Source organism: Macrobrachium rosenbergii, chromosome 56 (assembly GCF_040412425.1).
Source record: "Macrobrachium rosenbergii isolate ZJJX-2024 chromosome 56, ASM4041242v1, whole genome shotgun sequence".
NCBI classification, from domain to species: domain Eukaryota; kingdom Metazoa; phylum Arthropoda; class Malacostraca; order Decapoda; family Palaemonidae; genus Macrobrachium; species Macrobrachium rosenbergii.
Genome location: NC_089796.1, coordinates 56,665,979 through 56,692,427, shown reverse-complemented (window position 1 = coordinate 56,692,427; position 26,449 = coordinate 56,665,979). Strand labels below are relative to the sequence as shown.

Below are 26,449 nucleotides of genomic sequence, written 5' to 3'. Positions count from 1 at the left end.
AATCAGCTCAGTGGTCTGGTTAAACTAAGATATACTTAACTTTTTTTTTTCCACAAGGCCTGACTGAATGCCCACGTGCTTGCTATAGACACGAGGAAGAGATTGACCTTTGCACCACCTATCTGGATGCCAAGGCATAACTCCCTGAGGTTAGAAATAGACCATGCCACAGCAGTCAAGAGAGAGAAGCACTCAGGACTCCACCAAGGACAGATGTCCTTACCTATGCCTGTCCCTTGCACCCTCCACGTGTTTGACCCTGAGGTCTGAACCAGTCTACTTTTGTTGTGGCATCCCCTTAATTCCCTCCTCCAGCGTCGGCGCCCTACTGAAAGGACATCGTCATCTTGACGGAGGTAATGTACCGGGAATAAGGTTTCTTAGTCAGTCACGCTCTTGTTATTTCTCTGTCTGATTTATTTACCATTTCCATTGTGTGATCACCTTCAGTAATTTGTGTTGAAGCATGAAGTGTTAACATAATTATGCATTTTGTGTTGAACTGAGTTATTTGGCACCATTTGTGCATCCCCTCAGTTCTCTTTGAGCGTCTTATTATTCTTGCAAGTAACCGTCTCGCATAGCTTGCAGATCAGCCCTGGCTGTGGACCCACTCGGCTCTGTCCCACGTGCAGTGGCCTTATGCCACCCCTTAATCTACCCCTCTGTGATGTTCCTGTTATGAAGACATCATCAGCGTAGAGTATTTCTCCTGTGTAGGATTCATTCATTTAGCAGGCCCATATTTTTACCTGCCCATATTTTTACCTGCCCAGTAATTCGTCAGTCTTCTAATCTGTGTTTATTATGTAAAAAAATATAATTAATTAAGAGAACCCTTGAACTTACGTAATCTTCCCTCACATGAAGAAGGCCCTAAGCCAACAGATTTCCCTCGGTGTTTGTCTACGGAGTTGCCTTAATCAGTCTATTGAGTCAGATGGTAATAAATACAGTAGATTTCTTGATAATGTAAAGAACTCCCTGCATTCATCCGCTGCCGCCCAGAATCAAGTAAGTAGGCTATCTAAGGTATATTTGCAGAAATATATATATATATATATATATATATATATATATATATATATATATATATATATATATATATATATATATATATATATATATATATATATATATATATATATATATATATATATATATATATATATATATATATATATGCACTGCGACAAAAGACTATAGATTTATGCTTTTATAGCACATGTGACAGTCACTGAGCAGTGGAAATTATTTAAAACAAGATGTTTCAGGCTTAATAACAAAACAATAACATATTATTGAAAATTAAGTAATAACTCGTTTGCAACTTCTTTTTATCCCAGGAGGCAGATTTTGCCATTAGTCCACTGGCAGTAACGTACCTGCGATCGCAAGCCATCGACTTTACGAAGCCCCTGTACGTGGACTATGGAAGAATCCTGGGTCGAAGAGGGAACACCGAGGTCAACCCTTGGAGTTTTGTTTGGCCACTCACGGCATCCGTGTGGTTAGCCACCATCGTTACATTACTCGTGATTGTTGTCGTCGTAACTGCTTTGTCCGCGATTCAGTGGAATACACCATCGCTTTCTCCTAAGCTAAATGTGGCTACATACTTAAGAACATTCTTCCAACAAAGTAATTTACTCACATTTCATCCGGTTTGCAATCATAATCCACAAAAAATACATATTCTTCTAATGTCAAATGTAGAAATTCACGTTTAGAATTTAGTACTTCAAATTAAGAAAATTTTACAAAACACAAGAGTATGTCTTGTACTTGGGTTTGTACACAAATTAAATGCAAAGTGACATACCATACCTACAGTTTGTTGGCATGCATATAAAGTTAACCATAAATATGTAGAGATGCAGTTTTCTCAAATATCAATTAATATAGAATAGAATAGAATAAAACAGAATATGGGATTTAAGCCAAAGGGACCTATGAGGTCATTCAGCGCTGAAAGGGCAATTGACAGTAAGAAGGTTCGAAAGGTGAAACAGGAGGAAAACCTCAAAGCAGTTGCACTGAAAAAATTGCTTGAGAGGATGGAATATTAGCTGGAAGAAACAAAATACGAACGGAGGTGCAGTAAAAGGAATGAAAGAGGTTGCAGCTAGGGGCCGGACGTTGCAAATACCCTTAAGTAATGCCTACAGTGCACGACGTGAGGTGCACTGACGGCACTAACCCCCTACGGGGATCAATTAATACATACAGTACATACATATACATACATGACACATACTGTGTGTGTATGTATTATATATATAAAGTGGCTTTTAGAAACCCATGTGATTGCACCTACAGCTCTAAAGAACATTGTTTTTCAAAAGGTGTGTTAAACCCTCTTCTTTTATCTAGACTAGAGCCAATTTCATGAGAATTCCTCATTCCCAACCATTTCCGCTAACCCACCCCAGACCCAGACATTCACACGCGCGCACACACATACGCACGCACACGGCCTGAAGAAATCAAACATATGCAACATCTTTTCCAGACATCGAAGCTTCAGCAGAGAACACCTGGGAGACACTATTCCTTGGAATCTGGATGATCGGTGTCTTCGTCATCATTAAATGCTACAGTACTAACTTGACTTCACTGCTAGCCGTCCGCTACATCTCAGAGCCTTACCAGACTCTGAAAGATATGGTGTCAGATCCGAGAGTTATATCCATCTGGTTTCAGAACACGGCTTACATACAGTACATGACGGTAAGGATTACAATTGTTATCAGTACTAACCTCAGCAATTGTTTAACGTAACTGTTTTGATTTGCTTTACTGATAGTTTGCTTTCAAATGAATGACACCATGCAAACTACTTTTGCAGGCTCTAACAGATACATACATTATACTGTATATATATATATATATATATATATATATATATATATATATATATATATATATATATATATATATATCTCATACAGCAGTAAATAATCCAGAAAAGTTATTGAATCGTCTAAACCCTGCCACCAACAGGCTGTCAAGTCGGGTATATTTTACGAGGTCGCCCAAACTGGAGCGAAAGGGAGAATCAAGCAAATAGAGCCCAATGACTATACAACGATCGTGAATGATTTGGTGTCGCGGGGAGACCACGTCATGGTCAATCCACTGCTTATGATGAAAATGTTTCTAACGGAGGATTACATGGAGAATGGTAAATCATTTTCCTTCTTTTATGTTGTTATGATGTTTCAGAGGTGAATGAATGTACCATCAATGAAATTATTCGTGTGTATACTCCTACAATTTAGAATGTATCTCTCTTATTGTTCTCTGACAGATATTCACAATGGGTCAATACATGTACACATGAATATAGGAATTCTGACATGTACTGTATGCAGAGAAAAATCAGGCACACGTGGGCGCAAACTCAACCCTCTCTCCCAAATACGTAGTAAACTTGGAACCTTCATTTCAAATTGTTACTGATGACACATTGTAAAATGAGACGAGCTGTTTGTATGCGTTCGGATCGTGTACACCTAATGAAGCAGATGCCAAATGTTAAAAAGTGATAGCAAAATCCTCCAATTAACTAGTGTGATTCTTTGGAAAATACTTAGGTGTAACAGTTTCGTACACAGTAAGACCTGAGGTAAGAGTGACTATTTTTCTCCGGTAAATTATTTTTGTATAGGTATTAAAAGTGGTGTAGCTTAGAGAATGGACGAAGACAGGACCAAAGATTTTGGTTTAGAAAACACCAGGGATTACGAGAATGGAAGGCAGTGAGGTACTATCTACAGATGATAGTGTAGGCCAGATGTAGTCACGAAATTACAAACACTGGTGGGAAGAATTCATAGATATTCGTATACACTGTAAGTAACATATACAATAATAATGGCATATAAAGAATGAAGAGGAGAGGCAATTTTGGAAATTACCTCGAGTTTCGCAAGCGTGCAGAGATGGAAATCACTGTAGATGTGGAAAGTACGATAAGTGTGTGGAAATCAGAGTAAAATAACAGTAAGGATACTAGAAGGGTTCCTGAGCAAAACTTCATCGACGAAATATGGCTACAATGAAATAACTCCAAGGGAATGGATACGTTCGATGAAACAGCCAGACACAAAAAATAGCAAACAACCAAATAGAATTACACTCATGGCATGCACTAAAATGTCAGCCTTTATTCTTTGAAAATGCAAATTTAACCACTGGACAAGCTGACATTCAATGGAATGACATAATCCTTGAAGTTCAGACTTAACAGTGCCCATCCAAGGAACCTAAGACAAAAACTAAATGCCTGGAATCAAACAAAATTCAAGTAGTTCGTAAATGATTCCATAATTTTACAAACTGTCAGCGGTCTGGAGCCTTATCAGTACGTGTCTCTCAAATTCAGGCTCCAAACAAAAATAAAGTTACATGAAAGATCAATAAACAAAGAGCCTAGGGAACTTCGCTAAAGCAACTTCCTTGGAACATGACAAACCTCTAAGAAATAAAACCTAAGACGTCGCTGAAATAATCACACACTTTTAAGTCCAGTACAAGATTAATCTAGACCAAGGACCCTAATCATAAAATTTACCAGTATATTCAACCATTGTAAAATGTACCTGTTCAGTTACGGGACATTATGAAACAAAGCACTGTACCTGTTCAGTTACGGGACATTATGAAACAAAGCACTATCTTCTTCTAATCCCAGCATAAAATAAATGGCAAATACAATACAAATTTATAACCCGTCCACTTCCAGGGGCACTCAGCACGTGACAGCCCCAGGTTACCTATCAATGCGTGTTTATAGCAGCAAATGAGAAACTATTTATCAATTCAACAGAGCTTTACTTTTCATTTAAAACAAAAAAAAATTACACGTTTTTCTAGTTAATATTCGACTCTCCATTGGTTTCAGGCAACTGCAAATTCTACGTTTCGAAGGAAATGTTTCTACCGTTCACATTCTGCATGATCCTGCAGAAGAACAGTCCCCTTACAGAAGCTATCAATCAAGGGTAAATATCTCTCTCTCTCTCTCTCAACAAGCCTGGATTTAATAAAGCTACCAAATGTGTTTTGATCAATGGATAATTTCTTTTACATTATTGTAGCCCTTGATATATTAAAAAACATTGAATCAAATGACAAACACTGAAGATCCTACTTTGAACACCATTCCAGAATCAGAGCAGTTGTCGAAGGTGGACTGTACGACTACTGGCTGGATAAGTCATTTGCAAATGCCAAATCCTGCAAGAACCCTCCGACGACCATCACTGACAAAACACACCTCTCATTAGCGAACACTTGGGTATGTGAGGACAATGTTCACAGTTGACAATGTAAACACAAAAAGCTGTAATTATCTTTTTTTCATGAATGAAGATCTTTCTCATACTGCCAGTTTCTTTCTATAAGGAGCAGGCAACTCCGTGTCTTTTCTGGAGGTAGTTTTGTGGTTGTTACTTGAGCTTCCTTAGTAATTTTGAATATCTCAAGCCACTGTAATCCTACACATCAATATCAACGCCTCCCACGCCGTGCGACACAAAGGCCCTCTGTGAAATTCCACCATCTCCGTATTTCCTTTGGTATACCTAGTACACATACCATCAAATGGTGATGCAGAATTATCTGCACGAACTGTACAGATACCTCACGCAACTTTTGAGATGAAGAAAAGAAGTAATAAGTGCGTAACAAAATGTTTTGTCGCCTTCACTCTAACATGAATCGAAGTTTATGGTTAAATCTTTCTAATTTCTTTCTTTGGGTTACTCTGTTATGGCCGACAGCAAAATTTCATCTTAAAACCAATATTATGAGAAAAAGAGGCTCTCTCAGAAAAAGTGCTTACAAAAAGTCTAATCTTTCAGCACTGATAATGATCATCTCTTGTTCAAATTCCCTACTACTTCGCGATCATTTTGTGAATAATAATAGTCTTAACCACGACGTGCAACCTAAACTTTAGATTTTAGAGGTCAATGAACATTAACTGCTGTAAGTCTATATACCTTAACTTTACTCTCATCTATGGTACCTTTGCATTTGACACCCTGTTTCTTTTATGATAAAAAACTGAAATCCCGACTAAACATAGTTCAAGAAGCATTCTTAAAACAAGGTGCCATCACACTGAAACATTATTTTGTTTATATAAAGAAAAGTTTTTTACAGGTGCCCATAAGTAAATTTGTAAAATTACTTCGATAAAAGGCTGCCTTCAGGAGGGAAAATGAATTTAGGATCATCAAAATATAGGTATAAAAATTTTTTCAAAATAATACAAACCTAACAGAGTTCTCAACCCATTTTACTTCACCGGAGGCCGGCATGAATACTGAGGCAGATGCTTAGACAAACGCATAAATATTTTACAAATCCTCTGAATCTGATTCGATTTTCCTTTCCTCTTACAGGGAATGTTTGTCGTCCTATTATTCGGTTACATGGTAAGTCTCTCGGCACTACTTATGGAGATCGTGGCATTTTCATTCTTTAAGGCGAGTTCCTCTAGCTGTCGGATAAAAAGTTAAATCGCAACTCGATGGAATCAACGCATAAACAAAGAATGCACGTTTGTAATGATCGGATGCTAGTGAATACAATTTTATTGTAGCAAAATAATGTAATTCCGTTGCAACAGGACTTTCATACCTATGACGGTGTATGCTTGTTGACAACTTTGACCCACGATATATGACAACAGCACCTGTGTCAATTAACGCTATTACTAACACCTATGCTCGGCCATTTTAACATCACTGATAACTATGCCAATGGCAACATACATCTGAATAGTGTTTTTCATTAACCCCTTAGGCCTGCTAAGTATTTGCAACAGCCTTATTTAATAGTGAAAACTTTGATGAAATCCTCCTCTTCCGTTACTGATACACCAAGAAATATATACACCAACCCAGTCTGTCAGGCAGACATGGTGAAAAATATAACCTAATTCACTGGAGGAGGAAATTATGACATCAATATATTGAACACAAGTCTAATTTTTATGTTTTTCGAATTTGTATTTTCACATAACGGTATCTTGCAGGCCCTATACAAGGAACCAACGCAGTCAATCCTTCTAGTTCTTCTGATATATCAGGGACCTCATCGGAAGGGGAGAATGAAAAAACTCCCAACTTACAGACTTTCTGTTGCATTGACATCAAGTGGAAGGTTAATCTTATTAAAGTGAATTTACTTACGTCTGACTGTATATAAAAGTGAAATTTTATTGTCTGAATAGCCTAGTCCCACAATATACAGTGAATTAAAAGTTACAACGTTTTGATGATAAATGGTAAAACTTGCTGTTCCTGAGTTAGAGATGTCGAACATTACCTGTTACAAACAAAAGCAAGCCAGCTTGGTACAACCATTAATATTATCGTTATGGCCTCACAAAAGTCGAAACTCAAGGCTCTAATACTGCAAGTTTGAATGCATGCTTATAAGACCCAACCTCATTTTTATCTAAAAAAAAAAAAAAAAAGGGTCGGGGAGAGGAGGAGGAGGAGGAGATTTTTCCGTTTTCCTGGAATGGATTTATTTTCTAGCAATGAAATTTCCATTACACTTACAGTATATTATGCCATGCAGAAGAGAAACCAGGTGCTGACTAGGATTACTACATACATTAGTCCGAAGGCTTTCATGATATTTCACTAAGTGTCAGCGTAGCAATGTAAAAAGCTTTACATCATCAAGAAGTTTCCACCGAAACTCCCATGTCATGAAGTGATATGATTGTAAATTATGAATAGATCATAGACACTGACATTTCTATGGTGGGGTAATGGTGACGACATCTCCTACAAATTCAGTTTAAAACAATACAAAAGTACTTGATAAAACATCACGTCCCACCAAAGAGTTAGTTTGCAGAGTTACTGGAAACTGTGTCAAGCTAAAGAAATTATATTCCTAGGAATGTAGCCTACTATGGCCGAATTGTTTTCTATGAAGTAGATATGTAAGAAGTTTGGAAGTGAAGGGGAAAAGCTGCATGTGGCATAGGAGGACTTAAAAAGGCTCATAACAGAAATGATTGAGCGGCAATGCTGAGGGTGTTGGGAATGTATGATATAAAAGATAAGTTGCAGAGAGTAAATAAAATTATTATGATTGAAATGAAGCGTGCGTTACAATACGTCGGTTGAGGAGAAAATTATTCAGAAAATGGAGTGCGTTACGTCTTTGTTGCTGTCCAGTATCTCAGTGAATAGTCATAAATGTACTCAGTGAAAGGGCCTTACGGGAAGGTTTAAAATTATGGGAAAAGAAAGTATGTCACGGATGGAATGAAATACATAATTCTTTATTGGCCGGGGCCAGTGAACATGAACTGGAAAAGGACGAGTACGAACATATTTGCAAGAGGAGACGGTGTACAGCAAATGTAAGCAAGAGAAAAGTTGAGGATAAATGGGAACCACTTGGATGGTACAATGAAAGCTAATATGGACCGTGGAAGAAGGAAGCAAAATGATTCGTATAAGCACTTTGTGCTGTGTTTACCAAGAAAGGCAGGAGGGTATGTACGAGAGATTGAGAAGATACTTGAATTGCCGATGGAAACCAAATAAGGAAAGTGTAAAGGGATTGTTAAGACAACTCTTCTTAATGCAAGTGAAGCATGGATATTGAACACAATTGAGAGAAAAAGGTTGAGGCTGCCGACATAAACTGCTTTTGTTTGTAAGAAACAAAATGGGGAAATGTGTGGAAATACACCGAGGAAGTAAAAAAGCTGAAAGGTTAGCATGCGTGAAAGATGGATCAGAGTACAGATGTTCTGAGATAGTTTGATCATGTAAAAAGTGTACGACGGATAGGTTGGGGGAAAAGAAGGTGCAATTCAGAAGCCTTAGGAAGAAGGAAGAGCGGAAGGCCTTGGGTAAAGTATGAAAGAGGTACGGGAAAGAAAGGGCCTTAGTATCTAAGAAGCACATGAGTGCAGGCTAGATAAGGATGAATGGTCCTAAGCATCTATGGAGGTTCCGTGAACGGCCGGTGAGCTTTCTAAGTAGGTTTATGAGGAAGCTAATGTTGTGGAAGTCTTCTGATTCATGAGTTATGTATGGATATGGCAATGATAAATAAATACACAAATAAATGCATAATATATATATATATATATATATATATATATATATATATATATATATAATCATGAAGCTACAAACGTCGCTTAATATCAAATTCACGCTACCTCGGGAATATCCCTGATGGGGAATTATCACCGAAGGAGAGTTTATAAGTGATAAATGGATTGGTACTGCCGGGTCTCGATCCCTCGAAACAGATACTTATCCAGCGACTCCAGTCACGGTCTACCCACTGAGCCATCAAGAGAGGTATAAGTTAATGCCGAGTTTGTTGTACTTGTTTACCCGTCGAGAGCAGGGAAATTATACTTAGCTTCGGCATTAACCCACCTCCACCATGACCGTCCATTGGTATTTTGGAACACGCAGGTCTTATTTTGAAATTTTTTATCACATCATGATTTATACACAATCATGAAGCTGTCATGATTTGAAGCTTCATGATTGTATATAAATACGGTGTGATAAAATATATATATATATATATATATATATATATATATATATATATATATATATATATATATATATATATATATATATATATATATATATTATATTTCTGTTAAGGAATATCTGGCGGCGAAATAACATTTCCCTCTGCTCCTCCAATATTTAATGCAAATTAAGTTAACAAGACTTCATCAACATAACTTTACATCGGCTTTGTTCATGGTTAGTTTCAATTAGTTCTACATATGTAACGGGAATGCCGAAGTAACGTCCGAAATGGACGAAATCACAACTTTACTTCAATAAAAAAAAAATTCTATATAACTGAATTTTTTAACCAACCTTAGTTAATTTACAAAAAAAATAAGTTGCTCCGAATTATGCTGCATTCAGCAACTAATGCTTAATGATCTCGGTACAACTCAGCTGGTGATTTTGGTTCCGTTCTCAGCTGGCACTCTCCTGGCCGCGAGTTCGAATCTCTGAGCGGCCAAGGAAGAATTAGAGGAATTTATTTCTGGTGAAAGAAAATTTCTCGTTATAATGTGGTTCGGATTCCACAATAAGCTGTAGGTCCCGTTGCTAGGTAACCAGTTGGTTCTTAGTTACGTAAAATAAGTCTAATCCTTCGGGCCAGTCCTAGGAGAGCCGTTAATCAGCTCAGTGGTCTGGTTAAACTATGGTATAGTTAAAATTCAGAGTTACCAGAATGCAAATGGCGCATGACTGCGAAGTTTATATTTTCTAAGACGACAATACGAGCTGTAAAACTGGATAAGTTAAAACAACAGTTTTATAAAAATCATTATCATTTGTTATACAACTGTATTTATTGCAAATGGATAATATTAGTGTGACAGCCCAACCATAGCCAAAAGTTCACACCCACACATTTTGTATCTCGTGGATGGTGCGATTCCCTTAATGAATGCACCAGAGAGAGAGAGAGAGAGAGAGAGAGAGAGAGAGAGAGAGAGAGAGAGAGAGAGAGAGAGAGAGAGAGAGACGGGGGGGGGAGCAAGTGAGAGATATTTCGTAACTTACATCAAAACAGACACACCAGGATGTTTATGGTTTTTGTTATATACTGTATTATAGATTTTGTATTTTACCTACCTTGTAAGCATATCCGATATGTAGAACTGCTGCAATCGGTTTCCGTAACTGGGGAGTTTAAATTAACATGAAGCACGTCTGTATGTGCACCCACACACACACAGGGGCCAGAGTATGTGCGTACTGTTTTGCAACGAGATTCGTGCACTTATAAACCAGCATACGTGCACAAACTGAAAAATATTTACGTAGAACTAAATCTTACCTTGAAGATGACAAAATATAAGCAGCATTGCATTAAATACAATACATAATCAAACTACCAAACCGCATTAGATATGTACAGTACAGTATATCTTGCGAAAGAAGCGTAGCAATGCCATCTTGGCATTCATTCGCATCGAAACCAAGAATTAGTCTCTCTAAAAAATTCTTTTTGATATCATTATGGCAGTAGTGATAATTTTTCCCATAGTTTTCCATACATAACGCTAGCGGCAACAAAACAAAGAGAAACTGCAGTTTTATCTCCCACGTGGACATTTTATCACGCAATGAAACAGAGAAGCAAGGTGCAATCACACTGATAAAATTCACAAAAGGACCTGTTTCCATACCTGCCATTAACAATGATTTCGTGTTCTTGTAGTATACAGTGCAATTAAATTTCCTTTGATCACCAACGTTCGAATCAGAGCACGTTCTCGAACAATGTAACAAAACCACCTGAATAAAATTCACATACGACGCTTTACAGATTTTATTAATAATGATTTGCAGCAGTGTGATTGCTCTGAAATATTGGTTAAATAGTGTAATTGCACGCATGTATGTAATGCGTGCAATTACACTATTTAACCAATCATCTCAGAATTTCTTAGCACGTGGTTGCAAGAAATACAGAAGCGAAACACACTTCGAAAAAAATACTTTATGAGCATAAATTTCACAATATAAAGCAGGCACATTACCTTATGCAACTGTGTTGTACACTACAGTTACAACTTTCAACATACGTTAAAGATATCACACAGTTTACTGGCAATACCAAAAACATAAGAGTACAACAAAGGTACGACACGGAGCTCATTCCGTTGAGTAACGAAATCTACTTAGTTGAGGTGCCAGTATGTATGCGCACGCGCGCGCACACACAAACACATACATATAAAAGCCAACTCTTGTGTGTTAATCTGTATTTGTGCATGCGTAGACCTATACATGAGTTTGTGTAGGAATATGTGTGTGTGTGTGTGTGTGTGTGTGTGTGTGTGTGTGTGTGTGTGTGTGTGTGTGTGTGTGTGTGCCAAATGAATGCGTACATCTGTACTCATGAGTATGCGTATATATTTGAGTATGTATGTTATGTGAATACATATGCGTGCAATGTACATGTTTATAAGCATGAAGAATTCCCATGCACACAAATATTCACTCGAATATAATGAAAAACGGAAAAAACTGAAAATATGTGACCTTTAATAGAGAGAATGTGGAGTGCAAGGAACATTCCAACAGAAAGAGTAAACGCACATTTCAAGGATTCGGTTAACTTTCTCTTTCAAGGCCATAATGCTGAAATATGTGAAGTCCGACTACCCAACCGAATTACATGGTAAAAACAGGATAACAGAATAAAGAACTTATGCTCTTTTACTGATATACAACTGAATTCAGCTGAAGCATGAATAAGCATGAATTCTGGATAACAGTTAGGATTTTCCTTTCAAAGCAACTAGATCATCAGTGAGGGATTTATTCTAGAATCGAGACTAAAGTACATATTGTCTTGCACAGACTTGGCGCAGATATGAATAAAAGCTTTCCAAAATTAATAAGCATTCGAGAAATTCACAACTAGGCGTGAATAACTCCTCTGCACTGATGGTTAACGAGAGAGAGAGAGAGAGAGAGAGAGAGAGAGAGAGAGAGAGAGAGAGAGAGAGAGAGAGAGAGAGTGAAACTACGGAGCCACAGATCACACTGGGTCTGTCGAGGATATCCACTGGCATGGCCGATGCCACAGGCAGATTGAGCCAAAAGTGGTGTGGAAATACTTACCTATTCATGACTCAAGGGACTTTACTCATATAGAGATGGACTCAATTTTGTGGATGATATGGATGAATGGTCATAAAAATATTTAATCTACTGGGAAGTAAGTTTTTGTACTCATAAAAATATTTAATCTACTGGGAAGTAAGTTTCTGTAATGAGTTAAAACTGATTCCGACCCACATTTGAGCCTTTTCCCTAAAAAAGTGGTGGCTCCCGAGATAAGAGAGGGCAACGATGACTACTTTCATTAACTTTAACTTAACTGGCAAATCATGGACGAACCCCTTTGTAGAAAACTTCCACAACATCAACGACTTCATACAACGAAACAAAGGGCTGATAAGTAACGCATCAAACTTCCCTCCTTCAGTCAAACTGCGCCATTCTCGTATATTTTGTACGCTTAACTATCAGCTTTCTACTCTCACAAACACCTTCAAATCCATCAATTAATCTCTGCAGTTTTTCTCCACTATCCCAAACATCGCTACGTCATCTCCGAACATCGGCCACCCCACTATACTCATAACCAATATATAGTTTCATCCCTAAGGTTTTGCACCTACCTGCGTCTGTTGCCGTCTCTGACTTCTCATCTCACTTCATCCGTAGATAGTAAAACAGCCTTGTCTCAGCCCCATTTCTACACCTAACCGTTCACTCTCCAAAGTAGGCAATAAGACATAAATTCGACCTTACCAATCACAATGACTCCAACCGGAAGATGGTATAGCAGACATTACTTACCTGCTCGGTATTTGGAGCCATCTGAAATATAAAGCAAAACAAAATTATTTGTAACTTACTAATATTATTGTAAATGTCCTAAATATATCTTATATTCTCGCAATTAATTCATATCGCCTCTTATCAAAAATATTTCATTGGGAAAATAAAATCAAGGTAGATCATTTACTAAGCGCCTTTAACAAGTAAATAGTAATTTTATGATATCATTGCCATTTACAACTTAAGTTTCTGAAACAGAACAAGATGGAGACCATGAGAAGGAGTAATAAGTCATACAACTCGCAAAAATCCTAAAAATACATGTCAAATCATCAGCGGAAAATTTTTGCAAACATGAATTTTAACAGATGCAAAAATCAGTGCAGCCTTTGACTTCACCAAATGACCTTGAGTCGAAGTCGAAATGAATCTGGCCTGACGGACGACAAATTTCAAAAGCATATCATAAATGCAAGAAAAACTCCTGTGTAATAAAAATTAAAAAATGCTATTAGACACTGACAAATTTATCACAAACTTGGTTTTAAACCCCGAATGATCTTGAGTAAAGGTAAAACTAAGTCTGCCCAGAAGTCCGAAAAAAAATAAATAAAAAAAATATCTGGCAATATAATACCACAAATCCAAGCAAAGTTATCATGGGGAAAATAAGACTTGTGGAGAACAGACACCTTTCGGGGGCAGACCTTTATCACGAAAACCAAAAGGCAGCCATAAAATTTGAAAAAAGCCTAGTTATCTGATAGATATGAGCAACCATGCTGCCACCAAAGCTTCATTTTTCTGGAGGGAATTAATTCCATTTTGGTAGGGGTAACAAGATTTTCCTACTATATTTTGTTGTCAAAAACTTATTTGAACCATATGAGTGTGGTTTCCAAGCTGAAAGACTGCTTATGCATTACAAATTTTACCTGATATGGCACCATTGAGCATTACTGCTCATGGTGTGCAAGCAACTTCCCCTCGAACCTTCTCCACTTATTTTCACCAACACCACAGGCTTCTGAAACCCTGTCTTTAATAATTTAAGGCCTTGCTCATTTTTCCTGATATTTTTTCTATCTGTAATCATATAAATTACACTTCACAGAGAAGTAGTACCTTGAAAGTCTTTCAATTTTTCTCGCCGTACATTTATATTTCCATATTGTCATACATAACCTTTCCAAATGAATATATTTCTCCTTATATCGGCATCATTGTGGTAAGATTCTGTCAAAATTATTTTTGCAATTATTTACTTATTTTGGTGTGGCTCCTGACAGAAATAGCGAGACCAAGGTTATTCATATCAGGTTTGCCTAAGAATGTTTTCATCAAACCCCCAACCTCCTGCTGATGTTGGAGTTCTGTGATGAATGTACCTTAAACCTGCATGCTAATAAAGGTGATGAACTCTACTTAAGTCTAAATATGACTAAGGTTCCAATATTCAGATGCCACAGGTTAGTTAATTTAGTGAATAAGCAAATAAAACACTGTGTAAGTTCCAGTTCAATAAACTTATCGTTTACAAGGGATTCATTAGAATGCCAATCTACTTGTAATTACAGTATAATGAAATTAACAAGTTGAAAAATCCTCACAATTAATAAAACTACTGCAGATATTCCAAACATTTTTTTTAAATAAATTTAATGTGAGAGCGTCTGGTGAAAACACTGTGTGCACAGAAAGTAGCCGAACCTAGATTTTAAACCACTAGAAAGGGATCTAAATGATAACCTCCAGAAAATTCACACATGCTGTAATCAAATGTATTGAAGTGTTAAAAGAAACTGTACAAAGTAGCTCGATTAGCCTAGTCATATATTCGGAAAGGTTGCAAATACTGTACTTATATCTTTCAAGGATTTACTGTGATGTCATGAGTTGGTAATCTGTTTTAATAAATATTACTTATTTTGTATTTCTAAAGCTAAACTTAACTACCCTTTACTTGTGCTTAAGTGACATACTATATTTACTGCTCAAAGCTATGCATGAGCATGGAAATCCCTAAAACAAAGAGTTCCATGCCTTAAGCCAGAAGACCAGAGAAAGGGTCAAGCAACTGCCCTTATATTAATTGCAAAAAGAGGAGCTTATCAAAGTAGAGGTAGACTGGAATTTTTTCAATCTGCTAATAGTGGCTCTGATAAGAGATATCTCCCCTGAATGACACTTACCACAGAAAATGACTCACTTTGCTTGGTAAACACCTGCTGCAAACAATCTGACAGAAACCAACATCTCTTTTGCAGCCATCCAAGAAAACCCTCTCTCACAAAGGAGACACTGGAGAAAGCCTGCAGCCATGAAGCAAGAGCACCTGCATAGGCTGTTGATACTGAAGCATGTGTTGTTGAAGAGTGGGCCACAGGGGGTAGTTTTCTCAGCATTTGATAAGGGACTGTGGATCCAAATACCAAATGGCTCATAACCAGCAAAGAGCCACCAGGGTCACCCTGAGACTAGGAGTGACCAGCATCTGGTTGATCACTTGGTGGATAAATAGTGGGAAAGTGTTAACGTTGAGGTTATCCCAAGAGGAGGTGTGTTGGGACATCACAGCCCAAGGTTTCAGTGTAGCAAGCCAGAGACTTGAGAGTTCCTTGTTTGCTTCAAGTAGCAAAACAGGCTGATCACTAGAATCCCCAAACCTTTGAATAATCTCTCCCCTAAATGCAGGTGCAGGGACAACTCTGGCCCTGTGACCTGCCTCTGGTGACTAAGCTTATCAGCCAAAACATTTTAACAGTCCAGGATGTGTCTGGTCAACAGTTCAACAGCATAGAAAGCCTCTCACTCAAGCACTTCTATTATATTAATTTCCTTGGCTGCCTTTCTGGGTCTGTATGTGTCTGCCTTGACTGCCTTTCTGCATGTGTGTGTGTGTCCAGCGGCTTCTGGGAATTCTGAAGGCTCCAGGATCCTGGAGTCTTTAAGATTTAAGAAGACTTTATAATCCAATGGAAGTTTCTCCAGGAGGTTGAAGAAATGACTCGAAAGACAAATTCTGAATTTCTTCCCTGAAGGGAAGTGGATCCAATAGGAACCCGTTTAGGAGCTAAAGACGATTTCACAGGATCCTGGAGTCTTTAAGAATTTAAGAAGATGCTATAATCCAATGGGGGTTTCTCCAGGAATGCTTCAGGAGCTGAAGAGTGCTTTAAAAGATCCTGGAGTTGTGAAGTCGTCTTCAAGAATATTTTAATAAAATTGTCCAGAAATTTTCAACATTAAGTGACTCAACGCTATATAATAAACAATTTTAGGCTGATCTTTGTTACAGGTATTTTCATTTCAAAATGAACTTGGCGGGTAAGTCTAGACAAACAGCAAGCACTACCGGTAATGGTCTGGAACCGCCAAAGGCAGCTCAGGAAAGAGACAGGCCAAGACAAGCAGAGAGGAGGGTGACAGAAACTGATGAACAGAGTGAAAGATTGGCTGCTGGCAGAGCAACAGACGCACAAAGGCGGGCCACAGAAAATGATGAATAACGAGGCCAGAGATTGTCTGTGGGCAGACAAAGAGATGCACAAAGGCGAGCTGTTGAAACTGAGGCAGATTAGAGCCTAAGGCTTCAAGCTGCACGAGAAAATGATGCACAAAGACATGCAGGTGAGAATCTACAGGAACGTGAAGTAAGGCTACAAAGCTTGTGACAGCATGATCAAGCAAGACCGCATGCATGAGCCCAAAATGTCATGTATCGTGCAGCTGTCAATGGGACTGAAAATGCAGTGCCTGCTATGAGACATGAATGCGTTTTTAAAAGAATTCTCCACTCACAAGTCTCAATCTCAACACATGGACTAGCAAATGTAAGAGATAGCAAGCATCTGCTAATAACATTATTATTATTATTATTATTATTATTATTATTATTATTATTATTATTATTATTATTATTCAGAAGATAGCCCCCATTCAAATGGAATAAGACCACAGGGGCCACTGACTTGAAATTCAAGCTTCCAAAGAATATGGTATTCATTAGAAAGAAGTAACAATGGGTAAAGGGAAATACAGATAGAAGAGATAACTTACTAAAAAAAATAATTAACAGATTAATAAATAATTAGATAAAAATGTGAGTAAATTATTAAAATGCAAGGAGAATAGCATCTTTGCTTGAACTTTTGAAGTTCCATTTGCACACCATCCTTAAGGAGACAATTCCACAGTCCAACAGAGTGAGAAATAAAGGACCTCTGGAACAGAAGTTTGACTGTAGGGCACATTTACTGCATACCAGTGCAGGTGTTCAGTAAATCTGGTTGCTCTCGGCAGGAAAAGGAGATCAGGGATCAATCGTGAATGTGGAAGATCTCTGTCGTAATAGCAAATTTTAAAAGTAATTTGTATTTTTCCTAACATACAAACCTGAAGGTCTTTACATAGGATTTAGTTTATGAGCGCAAGCTGAAACAGCCATTTAACTTTCAAACAAGGTTGTTAATTAGTGATGGTAGGAGGCAAGCCCCACCCATACTGTCAGAGACAATAAAAGTGCTCTTAAAACCAACAGGTCTATTTCACTGTCAATCACTCTCGCCATTTGGTAGAGGGGGGGGGGCCTTGCATCTAACAATCTACTAAAGATGGAAGACAGGGCACTCAATTATCTAGATTCACCTGCAACACGTTGTCAGCATGTGACAGGTCACTACCTGCCTCTCAGAGAAAGGCAAAAGAGAAAAGGGAGGAGACCAGTCACTCACTCACATTCTCTCTCTTACCGTTCACCATAGGCAAGATGCTACCTGTCCCTCTAGTGGAGTTGGGTGGGGTACACAACTTGTTGAGCAGCCATCACAAGACCCAAGGAAAACATGTCCAAGGATCTGTGGGCAATATCTCGAAGGTAAAACGACATGAATGTGGTCTGGAGGGACCACAACCCTGCTCATAATACCTGTAGAACTGACAGGGTCTTCTGGAATGGGAGGGACAGGCCGATATCCATAACCTCGTGAGCTCTAGCCCACCTCTAGTCTACCTTGTAAGACAAAGAGTACGCCTGCTTGATCATCCCACAAAGCCAGAAAGAGATCATGTTCTTGGACGTATCTTTTTTGGTAGAGCGGGTACTAATGAAGAGTTGTACAGCCTGAGATGCTAAGTCCTTTTAAGGTAGTAAAGCAGCACCCTAGCTGGACAAATTCGAATCTCGTCTTGATCACCACCTACAAAGTCCTCTAGGGAGGGGACCGAAAATAACTCGAATCTGGAATCGGACTAACAGATTCTGAGTCTTTGCTACAAATTCCAGAACAATCTCGAGATAACGGCTCCCCATCCCCTCGAGTGCTTAACATTAAAGGAATGGCCATGGAGCCTGCCTACTCTCTTCAGTGATGCCAGGGCAAGCAAGAAAACAATCTTAGAGGCCAGATCCCTGTCTGATGACTTGTAAAGGTTCATATGGTGCATGCGAGTCAGGCTCCTTCAGATGAGTCACATCCTACTCAGGGGGCCTGAGTTCCTTTGGTGGGCAAGGCTGTTCAAAGCTTCTCAAAAGCATAGATATCTCCCACGAGGATGAGAGATCTACCTCCTTCAACCAAAGGACTTGGCCAAGGGCAGCTCTATAGCCCTTTATGTCCAATACTGAGAGAAGCTTATCTCGATGAAAAAAGACAAGAAAATACACTACCTGCTGAAGAGTAGCTCTGACCAGAGAGATACCCCATCGACGACACCAACTACAGAAGATGACTAATTTCTCCTGGTACACACACGCTGAGACTTCCAAAGGTACCCAGACATCTCTGTCACTGTGTGGTGAGGAAAGTCTCCAGGGGTGATGTGCCAGCCCTTCCATTGCCTGGTGCTATCTCTATACATGCAGCTAGCACAGCAGGTTGTGCCATGGGGGAATCTCTTCAGTACCTCAGAAAGTAGAGCTAGCAGGCCCGGATACCACTCAGCATGTGGCCACCTGGTAGCCACCAAGGTCATCATGAGATTCAGGGTGATCATGACCCTGTTGATCACCCGTAGAATCAGACAGAATGGAGGGAAAGCGTAGGCCTCTATATTGTCCCATGGGTGCTGGAATGCACCTGGGTTGGCCAAAATGAAGCTATTAGAGTCACTGTTACATTTTGGTGATTCTGGAATTTGTTGATCACTTACCTTACCATCTTGAATGGAGGAAAAGCATACAGACCCTTGTCCAACCAGTCCACAAGCATTGCATCCATCACCCATGCTTGCAGATAAGGGGCCGCCAAGCAATACAGAGGAAGACGAAAGTTCTTCGCGGTTGCGAACAGATCCAGAACTGGCTTTCCCCACAGTTTCCAAAGTTTTAGACACATTAAAGGATCCAGAGTCCACTCTGTAGGGAGCACTTGTTTTTGGCAGTTCAGTTCATCTGCTAAGATGTTTAATTTTCCTTGAATAAACCTGGTTTGGACCTTTGTCTGGTTTTGATCCACCCACTAGAGAAAAGCTCTTACTGCCTCGCAAAGGGTAAAAGAGTATGTCCTCCGTTGCTTCTCGACGTAAGACAGGGTCATGGTATTGTCCAAATAGACTGTCACTGCCTTTCCGAACACTTCTAGAGCAAACTCTTGTAATCCCCATTGAATTGTTTTCAACTCCTTTATGTTGATATGCCATTTGCCCTGTTCTGAAGTCCAAATTCTGGAGACTTCCCTGTCTCCCAGGAGAGCTCCCCAACCTAGGTCTGAAGCATCTGACTAACACACTAGGTCAGGGCTCAAGGAAGGAGGGACTTAACTTGAGACAGTCCCTTGATTTCCACCACAGCAGGTCCTGTTTAATTTCCTGAGTTATTGGGAAAACAAAAGTGTTCGGAAGTTTCTTTCTGTTCCAATTGGCTCGTAGATAAAACTGAAAGTTCCTCACGTGCAGTCTTTCCAGAGACACAAAGTGCTCTATGGAAGAGAGGGTCCCTAGAAGGATCATTCAGTTGTTTGCAGAGCAAGTCTGAAGGGAGAGGAATTTTTCCACTTTTTGAAGGCAGGCTTCTATCCTTTTGGGGGAGGGAAAAACCCAAAAAGTCAGAGTTTATCCTCATCCCCAAATATGCTATCTCCTGAGAAGGGGTCAGCTGTGACTTCTGAAAATTTATTAAAAGGCCCAACTCCTGGGCTAGAAGAAGGGTCTTTTACAGGCCGTCCATACATGCTTCCTTCGACCGAGAACAAATGGGCAATCGTCCAGACAGAGCAAAATGTTGACCCCCATCAGATGTAACCTTTTCGCTATGGGAGTTAAGACTCGCGTGAAAACCTGGGGAGTCGTGGCTAGGCCGAAGCAAAGGGCTCTGAACTGATACACCCTGTTCTTGAAAATGAACCTTAAAAATTTCCTTGAGTCCTGATGAACTGGAACACAAAAGTATGTCCACTGAAATCATCCAATCCCCTTGACAAATGGATGCTAAGGCAGATTTGCTTATTTCCATTTTGAATTTGGTTTTCTGGACAAACAAAGTCAAGGCGCTTACATCCAGGACTGGCCTCCAGCCTCCTGAGGCCTTGGGGACTACGAATAACCGATTGTAGAACCCCAAAGAGCTAGTACCCTCGACCACTTCGATGGCTTCTTTCTTGAGGAGGGAAGACACTTCTTGGGAGAGGGTGGAAAACTTCTCAGAGTCTACTGGGTAGACCATCAATACGACCGGCGAGCTGGTCAAAGGAGGCTTTTGTAGAATGGGATGGAGTATCCCTCCCTCAAAACTTCCACAATCCAGGTTTCTGTTCCTCTTGCTTCCCATCATTCCCAAAAGCGATGGAGCCTTGCTCCTACTGGCGTACCATTTGATCAAAACCTGTTTAAAGTTTTCGGTGCTTAGTTTTTTCTTGGATTGGCGGTGGTGCCCTTGCTCGTAAGACCAAGATTGTCCTCATGTCCTGGACGACTACACCTCAGATTTTTTGGGTGTTATCTCTTTTCTCCTCAAGGGTATAAGGGACGGATCTCTGGAGCTGGCTTCCCTTTTCGCGATGAACATTTTAGAGAAAAGGGGGCTGTGGTGTTCTTATACCACTAAAGGTGTGACTTACGTAAGGGAGCTTTAGAGGAGGACTTCTTGATTTCTCAAGAGGCGAACTGGGTGTTAGCACATGGTCTGGGAAAGCCTCTTTGCCTACCACTACCACAAAAGGGCTGAGGTTGGACAGGGGAAACCGTCCTAGAGGAGAATGTTGGAGTTTCTCTAGGGCGCCTCGCAGGCTGAGCGAGGAGGTCCTGAGTAGATTTCTTTGGAAGGTCAGAAGAAATCTGAAGAACCATAACCTGTAGGAACAAATGTTGTTTATCCAGAGGGGAATAAAGAAGAGCGGACTTCTGTGAAAGGGTCACACCTTTAGTGGTATAAGAACACCACAGCCCCCTTTTCTTTAAAATGTTCATCGCGAAAAGGGAAGCCAGCTCCAGAGATCCGTCCCTTATACCCTTGATGAGAAAAGAGATAACACCCAAAAAATCTGAGGTGTAGTCGTCCAGGACATGAGGACAATCCTTGGTCTTACGAGCAAGGGCACCCACCGCCCAATCCAAAAAACTAAGCACCTCGAAAACTTTAAACAGGTGTTTGATCAAATGGTCTAGTTCTGAAGTCGAGAACAGGATCTTTGCAGAATTGAAAGCTGACCTCCGGGACGAGTCTATCAGACCAGAGAAGTCGCCCTGGGAGGAGGCAGAGGCTCCCAGGAATGGGGCCTCTCCAGTTGCATAAGACAGATATCTCCTCTGAAAGAGCCTCAACGGAGGGCAACCAAAGGAGGCTCTTCCCTGCTCCCTCTTCCCTGAGAGCCAACTTTCGACTTCATTTAACGCCTTCTTAGCAAAGGAAGACAGTACCATCTCAGGGAGTCTCGAAGAATTAACAGTCTGGTTGTCCACTAAATATGCAGACACCAGGGAAGCCGGAGCTGATGGCGAGAAGAAATTTGGAAATGTTGTCAACATAAACCTTAGAAACGAAGCATAAGCAGTTGGTGGAGTTACAGGGTCTATTTCTTCTTCCTTCTCTGAAGAAATGGGGGACAACTCCGCAAGAGGTTGAGGTGTCGAAGGGGGTTTCTTGATTAACCCCAAAATATTATCTAACTGTCACTGAATCGACAAAAAGGAAGGATCCACTACTACAGGAGCTTGTTGAGCCAAGGCCAGACACTGAGGATGAAGGGGCAGCTGGGCAATGGATGGATCCAAAATCCCCAAAACAGGAGCAGGTGTCAGGAGCTTAGAAGAAGAAGTGATAGGGAGCACAGGAGTCCAGGTAGGCTCTGCAGACATAGGGTGCTTAGAAGACAAAACAAGCTCAGGAGCCAACTGGCGCTCATGCACAGACAAAGTCTCGGGGACTGATGGGCACTTGGAAAGAACCAGACATTGTAATAAAAGACGTTCCGAAGCCATGGGGAGCTCTGGAGCCACCGTTAATGGGTGTTCTGGCAATAACGAACGCTCTGGCGCCAAAGGTCTTAACACAGACACGATGGAGTCAGGTGCTGTGGAAGCAGGAGCTAATGGGCGCTCGGAAGCAGCAGGGAGTCCCAAATCAATAATTGTAGAGGGAGCAGGAAGCTCAGGCACTAAAGGTTGCTGTTGCTTTCCTAATTCCAGGAGAGCGCTGTGGCGCCACTGATGGGGGCTCATCCACGATCCAAGCCGAGGAAGAGCGCTTGCTAGAAGGGACTAGACATTTAACTGTTGACAGCTGTCCTTCTAACTCCGGGTGATCCTAGGAGAAATGTTCAGGACTGTCCCAAACACTGCAAGACGGCTTTACTAGAGAAGACTCCTTGGGCTTCTTTACAGGAACTGCAGGGGAAAGAGATGCATCAACAACATGTCTCTCCAAAGGACGTGATTCATCTTTAAAACACCATTGGTGTCTGGGACTCGAATCACTTGAAGAAAGACTAGAAGAAAGACGACTCACTTCCATAGAGACGCCTTTCCAGTGACTCTCTGTCGTGACCTGGGAAGCAGCCACAAGATCGACTGAGACTGAACTCCTTTGGGCTACCAGTTTGGCTCCTCCCAGGTTTGGGGGAGTTTGTCAGAGACCTTTGCCTAGGAGAATAGGCAGGACAGACAGCTACCTCCTCCACTGACACTTCACCAGCACTTTTAACACTGCACTTGTCCAAAAGGACTTTCACTGAAGCGCCTATCTGTTCCATAGTATTCACCAACAATTCAAATTTCTTTTTAACGCTCGGCTCACTCTGGCAATGGTGTTGGGATTGGGAGTAAGGGAGCCGGGGAGAGGAGATGGTGGAACACAATGAGAACTGGGATTAGGAGCAACAACAGGTAAAGAAACATTATCAGACACTGACTTAGCAGGAACCTGACTAGCTAACGTCTTTTTACTATTGGCTCTAGAAGCAGCTTTTCTCTTTTTGTCTCTGTCCAGTTTTGATAAGAGACTATTTAAATTTTCCACATTTTGACATCCCAATGTTCACATTTATTACAAGTCAAGTCTGGCAAACAAATTTGACCCCTACAAGATGTGCAGAGAGTGTGCGGGTCATAACAGGCTTTAGTTATCCTATTATTCTGCCTTTGCTGCAATACTGAAAGCCTTGGGAACCATAATTAGACATAGTCGACAAGTCAAGAGTCAACAAAGCTTAGAATGTCTAAGATCAGAATTATGACAGTCACATTCGGTAGTTAGATCTGAAAAAGAACCTGACTCTGTCTAAATATGCCAAAAAGGCTACCATAAAGAGAATACTTCACCAACTGTAGTACTATGACCAACTGAGAAGCTAAAGAAATCCAAAAATACGCTGCTGCTAAGGACTGAAGTACAGCCATCAGCCAGCAGAAACATATTGAGCTTTTTTTGCTGGACTAGCTCCTGTCTTATCCCAAAAGTGGGCGGGGTTAGTCGCTTAACCAAAACAAAGTAGCGCTACTGCAAATTTCAAAAATTCTAGCTGCTGGTTAATAGAAACTATAGAGCTATGTAATTACTTGGTGAGTTGCTTATATAAAAACTGTGATTTGTTCTGACACGATACACAAACCATCGGTCCTTTACATTAGGAGGAAGACTCACTGGTTGGAGGGAGGAATCTGAGTGAGTCTCTTTGAACTGAATGGAGTTCGCTACACCTTGTATTCCCTTCCTGGTTGATAGTGAGGAAGGCAAAACTGCCTCTGACAAAATGATTGGGTTGTAAGAAACGTGAGACTAATTGTCAGCCTTCTGGATCTTTTTGCATGAATGAGGAAAACGTCAGTTCAAGCAAAGTAGGCTAGGATGAACCTTGAAAGTTGGTGACAGTAAGGCAAATACAAGCATTGGGTTTGTCTTATTGTCATAATCTCCTTCCTTCCCTTGCTAGAGGAAGGAGCAGGCTTGCTTCTATGATCCTGAAAAGAAATAGAACAAAGGACTTGTGAGCAATATCCCAAAGGTAAAAGGAAGTGAAGGTGGTCTGTTGAGACCACACCCCCACTTTCAATACCTGTGGAACCAACAGGTTCTTCCAGAATGCGAGGGGCGGACCAATGCTGTGGACTTCATGAGCTCTCAGGCAGAACGTCCTGGTGTTGTCTTCTCCAGCAGCAGAGTATGCTCTCCTGATTGTCTCACAAACCCAGAAAGAAATTGTGTTCTTGGACACCTCTTTCTTGGTTGTCGACGCTCAAGCCGGAGATGGCAAGTTTTCTTCAGGTAGTGCCACAGCACTTTAGCAGGACACATTAGCATCTCATCTGGGTCATTACCTACGAATTCCTCTAGGGAGGGGATCCTGAAGGACTCAAACGTAGCTTCAGGGACAGATGGGTTCTGAGTCTTCACTATGAAGTCTGGGACAAAATCAAGCGTAACCGATCCCCATCCTCTCGAGAGTTTAACATCAAAGGAGAGTCCGTGAAGTTCACCAAGGAAAGTCCGTGAAGTTCACCAACTCTCTTCGCCAATGCCAGGGCAAGCAGGAAGACGGTCTTGAGGGTCAGCTCCCTGTCTGACTCCTCTTGTAAAGGCTCGTATGGTGCCTGAGTAAGGCTCCTTAGAATGAGTCACATCCCACGCAGGGGGCCTGAGGTCCCTCGGTGGGCAAGACCTTTTGAAGCTTCTCATCAGTAGAGATATCTAGAAAGAAGAGGCGATATCTACCCCTTTCAGCTGCAAGACTAGACCAAGTGCGGCCCTATAGCTTTTTACAGCTGAAACGGAGAGAAACTTCTCTTGGCGAAGAAAGACGAGGAAGTCCGCGGCCTGCTAAACTGTAGCTCCCTGGTATATCGCTGCAGAGGTATCCAGCCATCTCCGTTACTGCGCGATGCAAAAAGCCTGTTGTTGGCTGGAGATGGTGGATAACTGCCAGCCATGAAGACACAAGGGCTACACTGCTAAGTGATACCACTCGACGTGGGGCTGACACAGCAGGTTGGGCCAGGGAGGAATCTCTCTCGGTGCCTCGGAAAGAAGAGCTAGCAGGTCAGGATACTAAACAGCCTAGGCCATTTGGGAGCCACCACATCCTGAGATTCGGAGTGATCATCACTTGGCTGATCACCCTGCGAATCAGACAAAATGGAGGATAGGTGTAGACATGAAGGTTGTCCCACGGATGTTGGAATGCGTCCTCCGCAGTGGCCCATGGGTCTGGCACGACTGAGCAGAAGACCTGAAGTTTTCTGTTGAGCTGGGTGGCGAACAGATCAATGACTGGATGCCCCCACAGGTCAAACAACCTTTCCGCGATGTCTGGGTGAAGGGACCACTCCATCCCGATCATCTGATTCTGGTGGCTGAGCTTGTCTTCCACTACATTCCTCTTGCCTGGAATATATCTGGCTGACAGCTCGTGCACCTGCATTGTCAACTAATTGAAGCATTCAGGACACTATTTGCCCGGTGACATGTGCCACCACCATAATGTTGTTACTCATCAACACCATGGTGTCCATCACTCAATCCCTGGAACTCTTGGAGGCCAGGAGGCTGCATGAGCTCAGGATATTGATGTGAAGGTGCTTGTCATCTCAAAGCCACATCCCAGTCATAACTCCTCCAG

General features: G+C 40.8%; 1 protein-coding gene and 1 long non-coding RNA gene across 7 annotated transcripts in view; one reads left to right on the top strand and one right to left on the bottom strand.

Moving 5' to 3' along the window:
- The window catches only part of LOC136836761 (probable glutamate receptor), a 126,358-nt gene that overhangs the window by 85,244 nt on the left and 14,665 nt on the right, over nucleotides 1–26,449 (bottom strand). For all 6 annotated transcript variants that reach the window (XM_067101313.1, XM_067101311.1, XM_067101312.1 and 3 more), the window contains exon 2: nucleotides 13,422–13,442. In XM_067101313.1, coding sequence (XP_066957414.1) covers nucleotides 13,422–13,442 — 21 coding nt within the window. The remainder of the gene's footprint in view (nucleotides 1–13,421; nucleotides 13,443–26,449) is intronic.
- LOC136836446 (uncharacterized) lies at nucleotides 1,354–3,408 on the top strand. Its single transcript, XR_010852394.1, has 3 exons — nucleotides 1,354–1,641; nucleotides 2,513–2,730; nucleotides 3,004–3,408. It is a non-coding gene; the product is annotated as an uncharacterized lncRNA (long non-coding RNA).